The sequence below is a fragment of the Colobus angolensis genome, unplaced genomic scaffold, assembly GCF_000951035.1.
Source record: "Colobus angolensis palliatus isolate OR3802 unplaced genomic scaffold, Cang.pa_1.0 Scaffold150, whole genome shotgun sequence".
In the NCBI taxonomy this organism is placed as follows: Eukaryota; Metazoa; Chordata; class Mammalia; order Primates; family Cercopithecidae; genus Colobus; species Colobus angolensis.
This window is the reverse complement of record NW_012114600.1, coordinates 5,143,302-5,166,351: the sequence shown is the minus strand read 5'-3', so window position 1 is coordinate 5,166,351 and position 23,050 is coordinate 5,143,302. Positions and strand designations below refer to the sequence as shown.

At 37.1% G+C, this 23,050-nt stretch overlaps 1 protein-coding gene across 6 annotated transcripts in view; it reads left to right on the top strand.

The window, feature by feature from the left end:
* Positions 1-23,050, top strand: part of PPHLN1 (periphilin 1) — a 231,614-nt gene that overhangs the window by 166,575 nt on the left and 41,989 nt on the right. For 3 of the 6 annotated variants that reach the window (XM_011936084.1, XM_011936083.1, XM_011936085.1), the window contains 4 exons: positions 126-182; positions 2,617-2,696; positions 7,765-7,884; positions 12,981-13,121. In XM_011936084.1, coding sequence (XP_011791474.1) covers positions 126-182; positions 2,617-2,696; positions 7,765-7,884; positions 12,981-13,121 — 398 coding nt within the window. The remainder of the gene's footprint in view (positions 1-125; positions 183-2,616; positions 2,697-7,764; positions 7,885-12,980; positions 13,122-23,050) is intronic. The other 3 variants (XM_011936086.1, XM_011936088.1, XM_011936087.1) reach the window with 1 other exon arrangement.

Genomic DNA, 23,050 nt, shown 5'->3' with positions numbered 1-23,050 from the left:
GTTTAGGGTCACCAGAAAACGCTCAGAAGGCCCTGTTCTCATCACTCCTACTTCTGAGTTCTTCTCTTGTTCCTCTTGGGCACAGAGGTGCTGCTGTTAATTCCTCCCTGCCCACCTTTCCATAGAGTCCGTGCGTCCTGGTGCCTCCTACAAACGGCAGAATGAAGGAAATCCTGAAAAAGGTGAGTTTTGAGCTAGACTCTGATTTGGGATTGTGAAGGGGTGGGAGACTTGAATTGATAGCGGTTATGGAAATGGGGAAAGTGTATAACTGCTCCGTTAGTCTGTTGTCAGAACCAGAGTTAACAGTAGACCTAGGTACTAGGATTTGGGGGGCATTTGTGGGCTGGTATCTGGGCTAACCATTCCTAGTTGGAAATAGCCACTCCACAGAAGATCTGTAGAATAGACAGGCCATTGGAAGATAGGACCTGACAACAATAGGATCAAGTGATTTCTATTTACTTTTTTTGTGCTCTTTCTTTTGCTATTTGTATCATTGTTTTCTTTATCCTTTGCTACTTGCTTTCTGCTTCCATTGTTGCAACAGGGATATATGAATATATGTGGATATATGATAAACCTCCTGCACCACCCTTCAGTGTTCCTTTGCTTCTGTGCATGAAATTGGTTGATAATGACTTAAATTAGCCTGCGGGCAGCTAAAATCAGGAAAGGTCTAAGACTATACTTCGGGATCATATGTTTGTAACGGAAACACTAAGCAAAAGATCAACAGCTGCTTGTGACAGGTTTTTCTTCCCCTCTGTGTCTAGCTGATATGTGCTAAAGAATTGAGCCTGTAATTATGCCTTTTATAAGCATAATGTGCTGTGCTGGTTGGTCCAGTGCCTTGTCTCCTTTGAAGGGATTGCTTATCTGAATAGGATTGGGAGGTCATTGCATCTTAGGGAAGGAAAACTGAGGTTCATCTTTTTATCTGATTTTCGAGTGCCTACCCTTTTCTTGAAGGACTTGAGCTAAGTAGGCCACGGATATTTGGAAATGAATAAGCTATGATACTTGTTCCTCTGAGAGCTTTTGTTGTAGTGGGATACACTGACACTATCACACTACAATGTGAAATTTGCCACATGCAATGGAAATACAATAAGGAATGACTAAATAAATCATGTTCTTGGCCATTTGGGATACAGCAGTGGTTCTTTTGAGTTTTACGGTCTATAAGAACTTTTAAAGTTGCTTAGGGTGAAAGCCTCTTGTGGTATCACCTGTTAAAAGACTCTAGGGCTGTATCTTTCTAGTGCTGTTAGAGCTTAAAAATTGGAATAGTCAGCCTAGGGCAGGAGTCCTCAACCTCTGCACAATTGACATGTAAGGCCGGTTAGTTCTTTGTTGTTGGGGATGTCCCCCATAGCAGGATATTTACCGGCATCCCTGTTTTCTACTAAATATGTGCCAGTAGCCATCTCCCACTTGTGACAGTCAAAAATATCTGCACATACTGCCAAATGTCTGCAGAGGGGAGGTGTGAAATTGTCCTCAGTTAAGAACCACTGGGCTAGAGAAAGCGTTTTGGGTCTGTAGGACATTAGAAAGGTGTTATTCACCACTGTCCTAGGTCGTTGGAAGTCTTTGAGCCTCCAGGACCTTCTTATCTATCTTGGCTGTGTCAGGAAGAGCATAAGAGGCTTTTTGACTGAAGCTGGCTTTGCCTCAGTTTCAAAGTCGCTTTATCTCTGCTTTTGCTCCTGACTGCTTTCCTGTTAATCCACTGTCCAGTCTCGACCAGCTTCTGTGTGACTCCAAATTTGATGCCACTTTCTCTTCTCATGTTATTAATTTTGTTAGTTTTTCTAGCAACAAAGGGCAGAGGATTATATATTTGACACATATAGACAATTTAATGAAGTGTTTTTCTGTAACAGCTCACTGTTATTAATTTTTAAGAGTATGTTTAACTAAACCTGTCTTTTAGGGAGTTGTTGAACCTGCTAAAGTAATATTGTTTAAATGTATTTTCTGGCTCAAGTTTCTATAAAAAATGATATACATACAGCACTACGTGAGTAAAGTGACTAAAGGTAAAGATTAGTGACTTTATCTCATAACAGGTTTATTTTTAACCATTTAACAAATATTTGGGCATTGATTTATGCCAGGCACTGGATTAGTGCTCTGAATTACAGCTTTCTAACTTTATGTTTAAAACTGTCTAAACATTTCAGGAATATCTGTTAAAGTTCCTGTATAGATCCTTCTTGAGCTACCCCTTAATTAACTAGTTCTCCTTGGTATCTTTATATATAATAACTATCTTTGTATTTTTATTGTGATATATCAAACATTAGTATTTAGGAGCATGAAAGAAGTAGCATTCATGGTTTTAAAAAACTTTCTTAAAGTCTCTGTGGCTCCATGTTTACTTACTGGCAGTGCTGTGGCCTAGACTGGCTTCTATGATATCCTTTGGTTCCAGGTTATTTCAGATTGTTGATGGTGATCAGCCTCTGAGAGGTAGTTTTAGATATTAACCTATTTAAAGTTTTTAGTAGTAAAATAAGTGTATGACCCCCTCATTAATTCCATTACAAAATTACTTTATCAAAAACAAATTAGCTAGAAAAAAATTACATCTTATATTTTCTTATATAGATAAAGAGAGGCCTGTCCAGTCTTTGAAAACATCAAGAGATACTTCACCCTCAAGTGGTTCAGCAGTTTCTTCATCAAAGGTTTGTTATATTTCTAAAATCAGTTTAAAGAAGAATTACAAATTGAGATGGACTGACTAGTACAGATGCTTTTATTCTTTACTGTTACACCAAGGGAGCTAATTTGCTGCATTTAAAAACTTCAATTTTTGGCTGAGTGTGGTGGCTCATGCCTGTAATCCCAGGGCTTTGAGAGACTGAGATGTGAGAGTTGCTTGAGGCCAGGAGTTCACAACTAGCCTGGGTAACATAGCAAGACTTTATTTTAAAAATTAAAAATTAGCTAGATGTGGTGGCATGCACCTGTAGTCCTAGCTATTCAGGAGGCTGAGGTGAGAGGATCACTTGAGCCCAGGAGGTTGAGCCAGCAGTGAGCTATGATTGCACCACTGCACTCTAGCCTGAGTGACAGAGCAAGATGCTGTCTCTAAAAAATAAAAATAGGCCGGGCACAGTGGCTCACACCTGTAATCCTAACACCTTGTGAGGCCGAGGAGGGTGGTTCATGAGGTCAGGAGGTTGAGACCATCCTGGCTAACAGAGTGAAACCCTGTCTCTACTAAAAGTACAAAGAATTGGCCGGACGTGGTGGCTCACGCCTGTAATCCCAGCACTTTGGGAGGCCGAGGCAGGCCGACCATGAGGTCAAGAGATCGAGACCGTCCTGGCCAACATGGTGAAACCCTGTCTATACTAAAAATACAAAAAAAGTAGCCAGGTATGGTGGTGGGTGCGTGTAGTCCCAGCTACTCGGGAGGCTGAGGCAGGAGAATGGCGTGAACTTAGGAGGCAGAACTTTGCAGTGAGCTGAGATCATGCCACCGCACTCCAGCTTGGTAACAGAGTGAGACTCCATCTCAAAAGAAAAAAAAAAAGAAAAGCAAAAAACGAAGAATTAGCCGGGTGTGGTGGTGGGTGCCTGTAGTCCCAGATACTTGGGAGGCCAAGGCAGGAAAATTGCTTGAATCCGGGAGGTGGAGGTTGCGCTGAGCTGAGATCGTGCTGCTGCACTCCAGCCTGGGTGACAGAGTGAGACCATGTCTCAACAAAACAAAAACCAAAACCCCTTACATTTTAAGTAACCACAGCTTGAAAATAGCAGCCCGAATTTGCTATTTTCTATGAGAAAAATGGGCAGTTTTCTCATTGAATTTTTAACACAGTCTATGCCAAATTTAGTAGTTATTGTTGCAACCCATGTTCTCATCTTGACCGTAACCAGGTTGGATGGGTTATATCTGGTGGATTGTGCTTTTATTTGGAGAGTTGGGAGTGTAGGCAGAGACCTAACATGTATGGTGTATTTTTTCTCTTATTAATTCATGCAGAAATCTTATGTTAGTAGGTACATATCTCTATTCTATAGTAGAGTGAGGACTCAGGAGTTAAATTAATTTCTTACGGACACAGCTACCCCTCACTGTGTCATTCTTCTCATTCCTACCTTCCTAGCATCTCAAAACATAAATCCTCAGAAATTACAAGCTTGACAAGTTGCTGTTTCCATCTGTTTTCTCCAGTTAGAAGTTCTCTTCACAGATATCATACCCTTTCTCTTAGCCATAACGGTTGTTACATCCGTTATCTGCTTCACTTCTTTTCATTCTGCCTTGTATACTTTTTGGCTTTTCAGGAAGAGTAGATATCATCTAGCAATCTATACTGGGTGTTCGGGGGCCAGCTGCTTCCCTGCCTCAGAAGGAAAAAAACAAGCTTCTTTGTGACAACTTGTATCTTTGGAACTTTCCCAGAAGTCTGAGGGTTCTGGGATTCTGGATTTTGAATAGCAAAGACCAACTGGATTATGGTTCTGTCTTAATCATATCAAGGGTGCTTTACCCACCTGGAAGACTGCCTTGGTTTTCATGTCAGGTAATAGATGAAAGAAGAGTAAATAGTACCTGCCTATCAAAGTCACTACAAAAATTCAAATTATTATATATGAAATATTTTCTCTGAAATATACTGCTATCTGAATATAAGTTACAACATAGAGTTTTGTGCTACGTTAAAATGTTTAGTGGAAAACAACCTGTGTTGGATTTTTAACTACTTTTGTCTGATAGTTTCATGTAGATCAAGCTTGATCTACATGCACCTGTGGCCCAGGATGGCTTTAAATGCAGCCCAACACAAATTCCTAAACTGTCTTAAAACATTATGTGATTTTTTTTTTCCCTTTTTTTTTTTTTTTTTTTAAAGCTCATCAGCTATTCTTAATGTTAGTGTATTTGATGTGTTGCCCAAGACAATTCTTCTCATGTGGCCAAGGGAAGCCAAAGATCGGACACCCCTCATGTAAATGTTTGCATTTTTGTTTCACAGACAGTAAAGTCTTTTTTTTTTTTGTATATGAAAGTAGAGATGGGGTCTTGCTATGTTGCCCAGCCTGGTTTCAAACTCCTGGTCTCAAATGATCCTCCCACCTTGGCATCCTAAAGTGCTGGGGTTACAGGCATGAGCCACTCTGCCTAGCCAGACTGTAAAATCTTAAAATGAAATCAAAATATCACAATTTTAGATCCATAGCTATTTTATGTATTCAGAAGGTAGTGCCTTCTTTGATTTACCCAAGGTCACATGGTAGCTGTGGGGAGCTTTATGAGCTAGATTTCCTGATTTGGTGAACTCTTTGATGTAACATTGTGGCTGCCCATATGTTGGGATACTTTTTCAGAGTTTCTTAGTTTCAAATGATAGGTTTTCAAATGTGCGGACAGAATGACGATAAGTTATAGTAGGCTTTTGCTTCATTCTTTTTGAAGGACCGGGGGAACCGGGTTTCACTCTGTCTTCCAGGCTGGAGTGTAGTGGCATAATCTCGGCTCACTGCAACCTCCACCTCCCAGGTTCAAGCAATTCTCCTGCCTCAACCTCCCAAGTAGCTGGGATTACAGGCGCCTGCCACCACACCTGGCTAATTTTTGTATTTGTAGTAGAGATGGGGTTTCACCATGTTGGCCAGGCTGGTCTAGTCTTGCACTCCTGACCTCAGATGATCTGCCCGCCTCAGCCTCCCAAAGTACTGGGATTATAGGTATGAGCCACTGCTCCCAGCCGCTTCATTCTTTGCTAGAGAGAAGTCATACAATTGTTTTTGCTTTTGAACTTTCTCTTGAATTGGTATGCCCCCTCACCCCCCGGAAAAAACCAGCTTTCTTGGATATATTTGTGTTTGTATGTGTTTTTTCTTCTTCTAACTAGCTTTTTAAAAAACCTTCTATTACTAAGTAATAGTAAAAGTATTACTTATAATACCTTTTTAACCTTATATATGGGCAGGGCTTTGGAATGAGCTGTTTAAGCTTCCTCGATGGCTGTACAATATACTTCATATAGATATATTGCTATAATATTGCAGTAAATGTTATAGATGGCTAGCCAGTAGTTTGATGAATTTAACAAGATGTGGAAAAACATCAAATGACCTTTTCAGTTAAAAAAATGTCTAAGCCAGGCATGGTGGCTCATGCTTGTAATCCTAGCACTTTGGGAGGCCGAAGCAGGCAGATCACCTGAGCTCAGGAGTTTGAGACCAGCCTGACCAACCTGGTGAAACCCTGTCTCTGTAAAAATACAAAAAGTATCCAGGTGTGGTCGTGCGCGCTTGTACTCCCAGCTACTTGGGAGGCTGAGGTTGGAGAATCGCTTGAACCCAGGAGGTGGAGGTTGCAGTGAGCCAAGGTCGCGGCATTGCACTTCAGCCTTGGCGACAGAGTGAGACTCATTCCCCCCGGCCCCTCCCAAAAAAGCCTAGATTTAAGTCCCAGCTCAGCATTTATTAGTGACTTTGAGCAAGTCACCATCATTCAGTTTTTTAGTTTATAAGTTGGGATAATAAAGCCTCTCTAATCACCTTCATGGAATTCTATTTAATTAAAGTACTTTTTTTGGTTCGTAGATAAAGCACTTTATAAATGTTAGTGCCCCATAAGTTCAGCACGCAGCACTGTCATCCCTGAGAGGTATATTTGAAATCAGTGATGTGACTTTAGAGAAGTAAACCTTAGTAATAGAAGGTTTTCTAAGTAAGAGATGGTTATGCCACTAGGCATGGCAGGGCAAAGTGGATGAAAATGTATGCCAAGGAAGTAGAATGGAATCAGAGAATTACCATAACGGCCCTAAGGAAATAATTTTTAAATGTGTGCTTTACAATTCATATCTTATTTACAAAAATAAGCCTTTAAACAATACTGGGGAAATTATATCTGATCCAGAAAAGACATTTTACTTTCTTTATTTTTATATTGAGCCCATGGGCTGATTGATTTTCAGATATGTTTTAGTATAGTAGATTCACATCAGTGAATATGGAAAAGAAAGAAATCCTAAGGCACCAAGCATTATTGTGGATACTTCCAGATCTATTACCTCCTTCAGTTCTCACAACTGCTTTGTAAAATGAGCATTGTTAACCCCAGTTTTGTAAATGAAGAAACCAAGGCTCATGGTGTCATGAGTTATGCATATAAAGTCATCTACCTAGCAAGTCATTAAGCTGCAATTCAAAGCCAGGTCTGCATATAACTGCAAAGTTCATACTTTGTTTAGTATTGTATGCAGTTAGATAAAGGAACTAGTAGTAGGATCAAAAAATGAAATTTGAGTTTTAAAATTTTGTGTAAGGTGTAGGATTTATGTAACTCACTATACACTGTAAAAACAGCATATCTATACATTTCTGTTGTATTAGGAGTTTGCCTTACTGAAATTTAGACATTACTTATTTCATTAAATATGCTTAAAGGCACAAAATTGAAATCAGTATGATGTCTTTTATAGTCTAAATATAATTAGTGTATGAGTTAATTGTCAGTGTCTTTTGCTTTGTTACTTAGATGAATTTCTAGAGTCTTATGTAAATGAAATTAAGAATTAGATCTGGTCCGTATGTCCCAGAGGAATTGCTACTTAAAGTAATTCCGTGTTGAATATTTTTGAAGGAGGAAATAAAGAATGTACCTGTTCTCCGTATAAATTCGAAGGCTTATATGATTTTAAATGTAAGTGCAGTGTACTTCTTGGTGTATTTGAAGTTTAAAAGCCCTTGAGAATTGTAACAGAAATGTTCTTCTATTTTTATTAGGTGTTAGACAAACCCAGTAGGCTAACTGAAAAGGAGCTTGCTGAGGCTGCAAGCAAGTGGGCTGCTGAAAAGCTAGAGAAATCAGATGAAAGTAACTTGCCTGAAATTTCTGCGTATGAGGTAAGGCATAATGTCTCCTTTATGTTTCACATCTGAAAGTTTTGTCTGGATTTTAAATTATGGATGGAAAATATTTGGTTTATTCCCGTGCTTTAAAATATATCCTCATGGATTACAGGTATTAAAATTACCACACAGAATGATAGTCTGAATATGAATGACTCTGAATTCAGTAATCACACTTTGTCTGAATGTTTACAGTAGTTTTGGAGTGTAAGAATAGTATAAATACGGATAAGAAAAATGTGTTATTTATGTACTTCTTTTAATGGCATTTGCTGTTAAAAGTATCTCAGGAAATCATGCTGAGCCACTAGTTATAAGCCAGTGAATTCAGAACAGAAATCTAATTTGACCTTGGATTGTGGACCATATTTATATTGCTTGTTATACTTCATGCAGATTATCTCATAAATATCCCAAGAAATAAAATTATTCATTGTCTTGGCAACTTGAGACCTTGATGAGTCCTGAATACCGAAAGATGGGAACATTTTTGGGACCATAGAAAAAGGTTTATGACATGTTTGTATTAATGTATTTTGAAATGAACTGAAAAATTTCATCTCTAAAAGGGAAATATAGAAATTTTATGGGCACAATTAAGCTTTTATGTTCAGAATTTGATACTATAGGAGTTCTTTGACACGACAGGTAGAGAATATAAAAATCCGTCCCTTGACAAATTATTTTATTTGAAGGAGCATTCTGGCTTTTTTGTTTACTTTTGGAATGACTTTTATAGAATGTTATTTGATAAAAGGGATCAAGCATTGATATTGTATGTAAAAATAATACTTAACTACATCTTTAGACAGTGAAAAAATCCTTTCCAAAGTAACTAATGTACACTGCTCATAAAAAGTACAAACCCTATGAGAAGTTACGCAAACAGAGCCTTTCTTTTTAAAAATGCTGATCTGTCTTTTAGATATCAGTTGTTCTTAAGTGGGTCAAGGTTTCCTCCTCATTGTAGCTATAATAATAGATACTTATGCATATTCTCCAGTAAATGTATCAAAAACAGCAAGCTGTTCCTCCTTGGTACTTTTCCAGCACTATTTAAAAGCATGAACAATACTTTTCAGTAATACATTTAATTGGATTATTTTGGTTATTTTCTCTAATAATTTAGAATAATGTTTCTATATTAATCATTGATATTTATGCTTCAAAATTGCCGCTTTGGAATATTGGTAGTTTGTTTTATAGAACTGAAAACTTCCAAAAAGAATAATTTCTTTACTTAATACTTTATCTTCAGTTAGCAAGACTTTATTAATACATGAACATTAATAGTATATTTATCCTCCCTTCTCCCATCATTTTTTATCTCAGGTTTTTATAAAAGCTCACTACTGTTCTCAAATTTTAAATATTCTACTTGGGTTCTCTCATTTATTGAATGCATCTTGACACTGAATAATCCATGGGTGACTTTGGATCTAGAAATACTTTTTAAACATCTTTTTTTTTTTCCTCTAAAATATCAGGATTTGCTAGATTTTGAATTAATGAAAAGTAAATAACCCTAAAAAAATCTGTAAGTTGAGTCATAGGTTAGACATGTTCTTTTGCTGGATCAAAGGCAAGATATGTGAGAGTAGCACTGATAACCATAACATGTTTATTTGTGTATATCATTTTTGTTGAACAGCAGCATCAATTTCATCCCATTCTCTAAAATGGTTTTCTACTTAGATTGATACTTTTTCATACTGGAAATAAAGCATTTGGGAAATCTTTGTGATAGTTTTTGTAGACTTAGTCCCATATCATATTAATATTTTTCTCTTATTAATATTTTTGCTTATTAATATTTTGCTAATTTGTTCTCGGGCTGTTGTTGAATAGTTACTCATTTCAGTGGTCCATGCTTTTTGAGAAATGTAATTTTGGCCTTGGTCCTGTAAACTGATATCTAATTTGACAGAATAACCTGGAAAGAAGAAAGGCCTTTGATGCCAAGCAAGAGTTTGGCAAAGAACTGTGTGTGTGTGTGCATGTGCATGTCTGTTTAAATCTAATTGTGGCAATATTTTATTTTATATGAGCCTTTTAAGTAATGGTTCATGTACTTCAGGAACATTGTGTAAATTTCATTATTATGAGCTGAGATAGATAGAATGCTTAAGTTTCTACCTTATCTTCACTTGCTGCCATCATTATAGTTCTAAGCAGTTTGGGAAAACGTGTGGTTTATAGAAAGTCCAGTAAAATTGAAGGTAAATTCAATAATATACTTAAATACTCAGGCATGTTGTGGTTCCTGCCACTTTTCAGTTTTGTACTTTCATCTTTTGAGCTCTGCTATAGCATTTCCCAAAGTATTTGACAGCATAGTCTGAAGGGTCTTAATGGTCTGAGGAAGAAAAAGAAGATTCTAATAGTCAGTTTATTTGGGAGATGCCAAGTTTAAAAGAGTTAGGTTGGTTTTGATATTTCAACACTTTTTAGAGATTTTAATGTATTATTAATATGTTCATCGGTGTTCAGTAAGAGGATGAATAAAAGAGTTTGCGTAATTTACCAAACTTTTGACTATGTAATTTTTTTCACAGCGTATATTTCAGGATTAGTGTTTTAAGGTACACTTAAAAAATACTGTACTAGTTTTCTTATAGTTTATTTAAGTTCGCTAACTATGCATTGTATATCTACTTGTGTCAGATATTGCTTTTGAGGTGCCATCCTAGCCATTAAGAAGGGTGCAGTCAAGTTTTGTAGAGATATAATTTGCTGTCCTTAAACAAATAGCTGTGAGAGTTTTCTTTTGGTTGTCAGAATGAAAAGAAAATTATTTGAAGGATATTAGAATGTCCTGGTAGATGAGACCTAGGCAGGAAGATTATTTGAGGCCAAGAGTTGGAGACCAGCCTGGGCAGTATCGTGTGGTTTTGTCACTACAAAAACAACAACAACAACAACAACAACAACAACAAAAAACCTGTGTGTGGTGGCCCCTTAGTCCCAGCTACTCAGAAGGCTAAGGTGGGAGGATCACTTGAGCCCAGGAATTGAAGTTTGCAGTGAGCCGTGATCATACCATGGGTGACAGCAAGACTGTCTCAAAAAAAAAAAAAGGGGGGGACGGTGGGGGGCAGGTGCACTGGCTCACACCTGCAAAAATAGTGGGACCCCGTCTGCACAAAAAAAATCCCACAAAAAATTAGCTGGGCATGGTGGCGTGTGCCTGTAGTTCTAGCTGTTCAGGAGGCTGAGGTGAGAGAATCTTGCTTCTGGATGATTGAGGCTGCAGTGAGCTGTGATTGCGTCACTGCACTCCAGCCTGGGTGGCAGAGCAAGACCTTGTCTCAAAAAAATAAAAATAAAAATAAAAAAGAAGTCTCAATAGAAGAGGTTACTTCCTGCTATAGAGGAAAAATTTAAAATTTACGACTTAGGTTGTTTTCACATACAGGGTGTTATTTTTGGCTTCAATGTCTGTGCTTATTCTGTCCCTAGTCTAGAATGACCATCTTCCATGGCTCTCTTTCAGATTTATACTCATTCATTGGAATCACTAGTGTTGGAGATATCCTAAATTTTTATGTCTGGCGATATATGTTGAATGTATCTCAAACACTTGCCTTGTTTTCCCTAGGGTACCTTGGACATATGTATCTAATTAAAATAAATTTAATTACTGATGAGCTCTTTTAATTGTCAGTGTTTTTTTCCCTTTTACACTTGCTTTTTGTTTCTGAAAGCTCCTGTCTTCTCTGATGTATTTTCTGTGCTCACCAGTTTACGTATTGTGTGTAGGCCTATGTCTTAATTTTGTGTTGCAGTAACAGAACACCAGGGACTGGGCAGTTTACAAAGAATGTTGCTAGTGGAATTCTTTTCTTAAATGACTTTTATGCTTTTGGTATAAGTCCCTTAACATATGTAACTCAAACTTGTAAAAAAACTAGGAATTTTTCTTTGTTTGTTTATTTGTTTTTTGAGACGGGGTCTTGCTCTGTTGCCAGGCTGGAATGCAGTGGCGCTGGCATGATTTTGGCTCACTGCAACCTCCGCCTTCCGGGTTCAAGCTATTCTCTTGCCTCAGCCTCCTGAGCAGCTGGGATTACAGGCACCCGCCAGCACACCCAGCTAATTTTTATATTTTTAGTAGAGGTGGGGTTTCACCATGTTGGCCAGGATGGTCTTGATCTCTTGACCTCATGATCTGCCTGCCTCAGGGTTTTTTTTTTTTTTTTTTGGTAGATCATACATGTATGTGTCAGAAATTCAAATGGCACCAAAGTATTCACAATGTGGCTCTTCTTTGCTACTTCTTGTAAGTTGTTACTATTGAGACAACTCCTTTGATCATTTTTTTCTGTATAGTGTCCTTCCAGAGATAGTCTATGCATATATATATACACACATATATATATGTATTCCAATACTTAATCCCCCACCTGACTGTTTTAGATGTAATTCACAGTATATTTATTCATTTTTCAATTGTTGGTCTAAAACTGAAGTGATCATTATTGATTTATGGGATTTTCTTTTTAATGATTTCAACGAATTGTTAGGCTACAGGAGCAAGGTGGTTTAACTTCTAAAGGTACAGCCTTTTCTCATATTCCCTTTAAATATATTTCTTTATGCATGTACAACACCTCTCACTTCCATTTGGACTTTTTCTCCTCAGTATTTCATAAACTGATCGCTTAAGGAATAGTCATGGGACGAGAATTTTTTTATATATATCTTAATATAATATGAAATAATATTTTGGAATTGAATAAGCCTAGAGGCTTTGTCTTACCTAAAATTTAAAAAGTAACAGTCTCACTTGCTTCGGCAGCATATACACTAAAAATTGGAATGAAACAGAAGATCAACATGGCCCCTGTGCAAGGATGGCACGCAAATTCATGAAGTGTTCCATATTAAAAAAAAAAAAAGTAGCAGTTATTTCCTCGTTAATCCATTTCACATATGCTCATTATGCATAGTGAAATCGAAAGAGTTTTCTTTTCTTAAAACATATTAAACCTAGCACTTAATATAATTTGCCAGTTAGTGCCTATACACAACCATCTGAAATGCTCTATGTTTTTAAAGAAAATATTAAAGATTTCTAATTCCTTTTCAAGGCGGGATCCACAGCACCATTGTTTACTGAGCAGCCAGAGGAACCCGAGTCAAACACAACACATGGGATAGAATTATTTGAAGATAGTCAGCTAACCACTCGCTCTAAAGCAATAGCATCAAAAACCAAAGAGATTGAACAGGTGAGAATCTAGTTGTCTACATGTACATAATTTTTGTTTGTGTTGCTTTGCACATGTAAACATTTATTGAATAAATAAGCTTCATTTCTTTTTCCACCTGTAACTCTAAAACTACAACTTAAAAAATTATAAAAATTGTTTGAGTTGACTTCACAGTCATTTTGATTAGCATGGTCCCCCACCCGGATTGTTTATTTTTAAATACAAAACAAACTTCTTTTTTGCAGAATATTAATATTCTAGTTAGTATGAAGCAATTAAAAATTATTAAACAATAGGGATGGGTTGGAAGAAATGTTCAATACAGCAAAATGTTAGCAAATATTATTTTTGAATATTGGGATTACAGATGTTTCTTATGTTTTTCATTATACTTTATTTTCCAAATATTAAAGAAAAAATAAAGGATACTATTTAAGTCTAGTTTTTTAGTGAAGTCATTCTGAAAAGCAGGACTTTGTTTTTAATGTGCAACTATTACAGGGTTATTATTTTATGAGGATTAAATGAAGTAAATGCAAAATGTAACATTTTGTACAGGTGCTTATTGATGTAGTTGTTACTCTCTAGTGCGTTGAATAAATGTAATTACATTGTTAATAATCTGCTAAAAACTATTGGAAATTAAGAACAAAGTGAAAACTTTTTTCTAGGTGCTATCCAATTTCCACATCAATTAAATCTGTTTTCTTTTGTTGGATAGGGGATGGTCTCAAATCCTAGATGTGACTGTGTAGCTTATGTTAATGTCACACTAATGTGAAGAGATAAGAACCAATATAGGAAATTTGTCATGCAAACCACTGGAGTTTCAAAATGAAGGTGGTCAGCAGTATCAGATGCTTAGAGGAATATAAGGAAAATGGAAACTGAGAAAATTCTGTTTAATTTGGTGATTGGGAGGCAGTTGGTACCTTTCAAGATACCAATTAAATGAAAGCATAAGTAAAAGGTTTGCTCAGTAGATGTATCTTCAACACAAAGATGAATGTCCTTATTTTATATAAAATTATCCTTTTTTTCTTTTTTTTTTTAAATAATTACTTGAGATATGTTTTTATTTCCTCTTCTCCCCTTACCACAATGGATGCTCTGTGAAAACAAGGGCTTTGTTTTGTCTTGTTTTGTTTACTGCTACATCTGCTATCACCTAGAACAGTATGTGTAGTAGGCTTATAAGAAATACTTGTTGGATGGATGATGGGTGGAGTCATAAACCTGCAAATGACCTTTGAGTAGTCCCTAAGTACTATATAGAATCTCACAGCCTGTTGCTCAGGCTCATCTCAAACTCCTAGCCTCCAGTGATCCTCCTATCTCAGCCTCCCAAAGTGCTGGAATTATAGGTGTGAGCCACTGTGCTAAGTTGCAGTTATTTAAAGGAGAGGTTCTCTTAAGAATATAACTGGTAGAAAAACTTGACTGAAATAACAGGGGAGAGGGATTATTTTGGGTTACCATTTATTCATTCATTCGTTCGATGGAGTCTTATGTTGCCCAGGCTGGAATGCAGTGGTGCGACCTCAGCTGAATGCAACTTCCTCCTCTCAGGTTCAGGAGATTCTCCTTTTTCAGCCTCCTGAGTAACTGAGATTACAGGCACACACCACCACACCCAGCTAATTTTTGTATCTTTAGTAGAGACGGGGTTTCACCATGTTGGCCAGGCTAGTCTCGAACTCCTGACCTCAAGTGATCCACCTGCCTCAGCCTCTCAAAGTGCTGGGGTTACAGGCGTGAAACACGGTGCCCAGCCTGGATTGCCATGTATTAATATTTCTGCTATCTCCTATTGTTATTCATAGATGATCTATTCAATCTTGAGAAAATGGGTTACTAGTCAGGTGTACAGCCTACCTTAGCAGTACACACATACAATTATTTAGCATGAAGTCAGTTTTTATGATACTTTATAAAAATCTTGTATCTGTTTCATCTGCGAGTTTAATTATATCTCTGTTTTCATCTGTCTGTTGTTCAAGTACATGAAAACTCTGACACACGTGTTATTATTATGGCAAAGACAAATGACCTAAAGAAAGAAAAATAAAGGGAAATTATTATATTCTGATGTTACTAGAAAAGTAAAACAGTTATTTGAAGTGCTATAAAATAGAGACTTAATGATGTTAAACATTGGAGTATAATGACTCTGCTTTTGCTATAGGGCAGTTTGTTTTTCATACGTTGACAAGAAATCAAAACAAATCCCTGTAAAATGTTAGATAACTAGTAAATGATACATAATTATTTTATAAATTTATATCTAGAACTTGTAATTTTTGAAAAAGAAAAAGTTTTACAATTTGTATGTGTGTAATTTTGATGTGAACTTTTAAACATTTTATTTTTATGGATTAAATACCAACCAGGCAAGGAAAATTTAAAGATTTGATAAAGCCAATTATCCAGTAATTATTCTTTTTTAAATATGCTTAAAATATTTTGTACTTTTTTATAAAAGTAATAACACAAAAAAAGCCCAGTATGGATGCGACCAGGAAATCAAACTAGGATAATTTAGAAATGTAAATACTATTGTAATACCCAAGCTGCCTTTTCTTCCTGTTTCGAGTGCAATATGTTCAAGTATTTTGTAAAGATAAATTATAATATATAATTTTGTGGGAATTTCTATAAATTGGGTCCCTCCAGTCTATTGAATCCCAAGAAAGTCATTAACTTGAGGACATATTGTAACATAAACTGAGTCTCCAGGCCAAAATTTGTTTTAACCCAAATGCCCACAGATGCCCCAGTTCTTGATGTTCAAAGGCATGTTTATGGAAGTGGATTGTATCAAAGTCACTTCAACGAAGGGGGCAAATGTATCACCATCTCATCCCTGGGCATATAAGAATTGTTTTAGAATTAGGGGTGCAGATGACTTTTGAAAAAGCCGCCTAGATTATAATCAGATATAACTGAGAACCACTAGTCTAAAATCCTTAATCCAGAAAACACTGAGTTGTATCTCTGAAATATTGTATTGCTAGAGATGAGTCATTTTTAATCATTCCACTTTTATTTGAATGTCCTTTGGATATGATCCACTCTATTATAGCACAACTCACCTCCTTATGCTTTGGATCCTAAGGTGTATCTTCTTTTCTTCTCATTTTCCCAGATTATCTTCTCTTACTTCTATTGGGCTGTCTTTAACACTCAATTATTGGGCTATTTTCGCAGGCTTTCTGGCTTCTGAGCTTAAATAAATTTCAGAATGTCTACTGTCAGTATACTAATTCCTAGAGAGACCCAACCTACAAATTTTTGTGTGATATCTACTCTGGTTCACATGTGTGGCATTAATCCCTTGACAATGATAATCCTGCAAGCCCTCCTATACCTACTATTTGACCTGAAGGTCGATGCCACTGTTTGCTGTCTTACCATTGAGAAATCTTTTTTTTACCACATTGCCACTTTGAACCACACAGATTGAAATCCTTCATTATTTCATACCCAACTTCCCTCTATTGCACCTCTAGGGATAAAACAATGTTTACTTTAACTCCTTTTAGTTATAAGATCCCTTATAATTTGATTAAAGTATGCTTAGTAGGTCAGTGAAATATTTTGTTTTCCTGGGATCTAAAACATTTTTTGAAAAGTCGTTTTGTAATTTCCTACTTGAAAAGTCTAGATTAAATTCTTTTTACTGACTGGACTCGGTGGCTCATGCCTATAATCCCAGCACTTTGGGAGGCTGAAGTGGGCAGATCACCTGAGGTCAGGAGCTCGTGACCAGCCTGGCCAATGTACAGGGTACAGAAACCCTGTCTGTACTAAAAATACAAAAATTAGCTGGGCATGGTGGCGCATGCCTGTAATCCCAGCTACTAGAGGCTTACGCAGGAGAATCACTTGAACCCGGGAGATGGAGGTTGCAATGAGCTCCATCGTTGCAAGAGATTGCGCCACTGCACTCCAGCCTGGATGACAGAGCAAGACTCCATATCAAAAATAAATAAATAGATAAATTCTTTTTTCTTCAGACGGAATCAGATAATCTCAGTAAACCTGGTGTGTGTGTGTGTGTGTGTGTGTGTGTGTGTGTGCAAATCATATGACTAAGAGTGTTAAGGTAGCCAAAATCTTTTAAAGGCTTGACAAGTAGCGAGAAACAGTTACTTAGTGAAATAACTAAGAATAGTAAGTAGCTGCATTTTATTGGAATATTTTACTATGCCAACTAGTCTTGAAAAAATGAGCACCTTCTGTATCTTCACGCTCAAGCTACAGTGCTTATATTGCGATTCTCTGTCTTTGTTGTACATCTTTGGAGCTTTTCAAAAGTAAAACTTCTTGGATTTCAACCATAAATATTCTGATAAATTAAAAAATGAAAAATAAAATAAAAATATTTTAAAAAGTAAAATCCAGTAAAAAAAATTATCAGAACTCTTCAAACTTGAATATGTACATAAGTGACTTGGGGATTTTGTTAAAATACAGTTTCTGACTCAGTAGATATGGGATGGGAGGTTTAGATTTTGAATTTCTCACATGCTCCCATTTAATGTTGATTCTGTTAGTCTATGGTCCCTATTTGGAATAACAAGGAATTGGAAGGAAGTGACTGTTCTCTTTAATTCTGCTGTTTCTAATGTGCTAAAAGATTGAGAACTATTACCACCTTAGTATTATGAGGATTAGAGACGTTCTATCCTATATATTTTTTAACAGAGGTATAATTAATATACAATAAAATGCATAAATCTTAAGTATTCAGTTGGATGAGTTTGTTGTTGTTGTTGTTTTTTGAAATGGAGTCTCACTCTGTCGCCAAGGCTGGAGTCCAGTGGTGCAGTGTCGGCTCACTGCAACCTCGCTTTCCAGGTTCAAGCAATTCTCCTGCCTCAGCCTCCCGAGTAGCTGGTATTACAGGCATGCGCTACCACACCTGGCTAATTTTTTATATTTTAGTAGAGACGGGGTTTCACTGTGTTGGCCAGGGTGGTCTTGAACTCCTGACCTCAGGTGATCTGCCTGCCTCGGCCTCCCAAAGTGTTGAGATTACAGGTGGGAGCTACCACACCCAACTAGTTGGATGAGTTTTGACAGTTAACACACTGTAAACATCATTCAGAACAAATACATATGAAAGTCCTTTCAGATATGAACAGTTGATTTTATTGACTATAATAAGGATATAGTTAGGAACTAAAGTTATGTTCATATCTCAAAAGCCTGTGTTCTGATTTGCTATTGAGTATCCTCCAACCCATCCAGTAAGGACTGCATTTTAGGTGATAACATACCAAAACATAAAATTTAAGACACAAGAGATCCTGCAGTAAAGAGTTTTCTTCTCACCCATAACTCTCAGCTGCCCAGTTTCTTTTCTTAGCAAATAGACATACTGATATGACCTGCATATGTATGTGTATGCACACAATTCATATACAGTGTGCATATGTATGTATAAACACATACATACATCTGCATATACCTGGATCATAGTTGATCCTGATGAATAGAGACAAGAGTTGATGTGTGTTATCTCTCCATTCTTTTTCTTTAAATACAAATGGTGCTGGGCATAGTTGCTTTTCTGCTAGGGTCTGGCTGCAAGAGGCCCTGAGTCATATGGAAATTCTGTGTATCTCTCTCTTTCTGTCTCTCTCTCACACACACACACACACACACACACACACTCTGCACGCGCAAGTGACTATACTCTGTATTCTGTTCAGTATTCTTAGAAATCATTCCATATTAGCCCATTAGTAGATATTTACATCTGTTATGAACCACATTTTTAAATACAGTCCCCGATTTCTCCATATATTTAAAAAGCTATGCATGTATATTTTTAATAAGTAAAGCATTACATTTAAAATGAATAATTTTGGGAGGTTTTGGGTTTAATACTGTAGATGTCACATGCCAGGTTTGAGAATAATCAGAATATGAGTTTGCAAAGAATCTTAATTTCTTGCTTGTACCAGTCACTGTTAATCTTTCTTAAAAATTGTATTTGTAAATACAATTAATAAAACCTAAACCAAAACAATTGCAGGGATGTGCCTGAAAATATTTTTTAAATACGTTATACCTTCAAATTACAAAAACTTGCCGTTTGTAGAAGGACATGTCTATCTTTGTTTTTATTTGTTAGATAATAACTGAAAAAAGAACAAGTACCATGAATTCATTTTTAAACCTCTTTGGCTCTTTCAGAACACTCTCCTAATATAATGCTGTTTTATGAATATGTTTATTTTTCTACCTATGAGCAGGGATCCCCAACCCCTGGGCCTGCGGACCGCTACTGGTCTGTGGCCTGTTAGGAACTGGGTGTCACAGCAGGAGGTGAGTGGCCATGGGGAGGGGAGAGGGAGGGCGGGCAAGTGCGCATTACTGCCGGAGCTCTACTACTTGTCAGATCAGCCACGGCATTAGATTGTCACGGAAGCGCAGACCCTATTGTGAACTGCAGACGCGAGGGATCTAGCTTGTGTGCCCCCTCACTCCTTCTGTGGAAAAATTGTTTTCCTCGAAACTGGTCCCTGTTGCCAAAAAGGTTGGTGTCTGCCGCCTATAAGTATGCTATCTATTGAAAAAAGGGCTGATTATATATTCATCAGGTAATTTATAGTTAAAATGTAGATAGGAATCATTTTAGATACAGAGACAGTACCATTTTGTGGTGTTTTTTGTTGTTGTTGTTTGTTTGTTTTTTGAGACAGTCTCACTCTGTCTTCCGGGCTGGAGTGCAGTGGCACGATCACACCTCACCGCAGCCTTCACCTCCCAGGCTCAAGCAATCCTCCCACCTCAGCCTCCCGAGTAGCTGGGACTACAAGCGTGTGCCACCAATCCCAGCTAAACTTTTTTTTGTATTTTTTGTAGAGATGGGATTTCACCTTGTTACCCATGTTGGTCTCCAACTCCTGGGTTCGAGAGATCTACCCACCTTGGCCTCCCAAAGTGCTGGGATTACAGGCGTAAGCCACATAAAGAAATAGAGTAATCAGGGACACTTGGGGAAAGGGATTATTTTGATGTCCTTTTCTTTCTTTTAACTTCAAAACACTTATCCTGAATATTTATTTGTTTCTGTAAATACAATTTTTATTATAGTCATAGCTATGCCAACCTTGTTATGCGAAAGAAATTCTTAGCCATTTAGGAACCCCGTTCATTATCACAATTAGCTAAGAAAATTGAGTTAATTCAGAATTTATTTTGTTGATTGTTTAGTTACTAGCTTTATTAAGAGTCTATTAATATATTTTTTATTTTGAATTCCGTACTATCACCATTTGTGTGACCATATGGTCTACTTACTAGCTTTTCTTCGCTTTTCCCTCCAAATTAAAAGGTTGGGCTGAATAATCTTAGGTCCCTTCCTGATCTAAATCATACTGAAAGTTAAAAGTTAAATATTACTTTTTCTGTACACAATTGTGTGTAGCTAATTTCATATTTAACTATAAAGTTTTATTTTAAAAAGAAAAAAAACCTTTTTAAGGACACAGGGCTCTTAACATTAAAATAAATTTTTAAATAACCTTAGAATATACCACTGTTGTGTGTCAGTCAGTAATTAGTATTTGTTGAGTTAATGAATTGTGCAGAGGAGGTTTTCTTCCGTAAATGGGGTGTTACGTTTAATTGTAAGTGTTGTAGCTGTGGCCCTCTTCTCTTCTTACAATGTCTCGTTTCAGCTACTACTCATTGCTGGATGATTCCCAACACTCACTAGCTCTTGCTCTTTTATAATCTGTTTTTGTTTTATGTTTAAAGAGGCTGTAAGTAAAGATTAGTCAAATGTACAGTCTTGAAAATGTTAACTAGAGTTGTGGACATGGAAAATAATCAGCTTTTAGCATGTGATGGATTCCAGTGAAATTGTTTTCAAAGTAGTGGCAGCTGTATCTATTGTCAGTTCAAGATGTAAGCATTTCACAGTAACCTTACATAATAGAAACGTTCTTTGTTTTTCCTTTTTATCAGAGCAAGTTACCAATGTTCTTAAAAGTGCAGCTCTCACCATTATCTTGTCTAGACATCACGTCTACCCTACTGTATTTAACAATCCATTATTACCAACCACTTGTTCAGATTTTATATATATACGGTTAGTAAAATATACTCACATAAGATTTACCTCTGAAAGTCTGGATTCCCAAAACAACTTGAAAAAAAATGATTTATTCTGACCAAATTTCAAAGAGTTTGAAAGTTACAGTTTACCAGATTCCGGTCATGTTGTTACTCCAGAAGCTTGTTGAAGTAAACGTATAAAGTTTTTATTTTAAGATAATCTAAAGCTATCTCTATGAGATAATTTATGTCGTATTTAAAAGCACGCATCTCTAAAGGTAATTTAGTTATTTTGTACCTGATATCTGTTTAAGTAGGAAGTTTGCTGAATCTGTTAAGATGTTATATTTACATCAAGTATAAAATATAGACAATACAGATACCAAGTCTTATAAGAACCATGCTTAAAATGATATGAGTACCTTAAGGGATGAGGCCATCTTGGACCTTATCCTTGGGGATGTTACCACTGAAACAAAAAATATCCAGTTATAAAGCAGTTTCAGTAAAGGTTTTCCCCATGGCATAAACCCAAGTATAAGCTTCATTTTCTCACCTCTTCTCCTCATGCACTGTCTACCAGTGTTAGGTAAGCATTTTACCTACTGGTTCCAAATTACTGTTCCATGCTGCTCAATTTTGTTTTCTTAAGTCAACAATTTTTTTTAGTCTATGAGTATTTCATGGTAAGGACATTTATAAATGGCATGGTATAATGGACACTGGATGCTTGCACTCAGTGTTTTTACATCTTAGAGACCTTTTCCTCTTTTTTTGTTTTCCTTTTTTTGAAACGAGGTCTCGCTACATTCTCCAGGCTAGTGTAGGACCCCTGGACTCAAGGGATCCTTCTGCCTCGGCCTTCCAAGTAGCTGGGATTATAGGCACAAACCACAGGGCTCCTCCCTTGTTAAATGGGATTAATTATAAGTTCTCTCACAGAATTGACAACCTATTATATGTGAAAGCCCCTTCTGTATGAAAATCACCATACAGGTGGTTATGGTAGTGTTAAGTAATACTTTCTGCCTGTTTCTTTGCAGCTTTGCAATATTGATTACTTTCAAATTATTTCTTAAGAATATTTTAGGCTGGGCATAGTGGCTCACGCCTGTAATCCCAGCACTTTGGGGGACCGAGGTGGGTGGATCACTTGAGGCCAGGAGTTCGAGACCAGGCTGGCCAACATAGTGAAACTCTGTCTCTATTAAAGATACAAAAATTAGCCCAGCATAGTGGTGGGTGCCTATAATCCCAGCTACTCAGGAGGCTGAGGCAAGAGAATCACTTGAACCTGGGAGGTGGAGGTTGCAGTGAGCTGAGAAAGCGCCATTGCACTCCAGCCTGGGCAACAAGAGCAAAACTCCGTCTCAACAACAACAACAGGAATCTTTTATAGCAAGTTTATGATATAGGTTTATCTCTGAAAGGTCAGTGTCAAGATTTGGGCTATTTGACTCTTACCTCTTCACTTCTTTGGTTTGTTGTTTTTATCCTTTTCCCCACCTCCTTCCTAATTTGTTAAAAATGAAATGTAAAAATGCTATTAAAAAATAATTTGTTTTGCAGCCAGGCGCGGTAGCTCACGCCTGTAATCCCAGCCTTTTGGGAGGCCGAGGTGGGCGGATCATGAGGTCAGGAATTTGAGATCAGCCTCACCAACATGGTGAAACCCTGTCTCTACTAAAAATACAAAATCAGCTGGGCATGGTGGTGTGGTCCTGTAATCCCAGCTACTCGGGAGGCTGAGTAAGGCAGAAGAATCGCTTGAACCTGGGAGGCGGAGGTTGCAGTGAGCCGAGATTGCGCCATTGCGCTCCAGCCTGAGTGACAGAGTGAGACTCCATCTAAAGAAATAAAAATAAAATAAATTG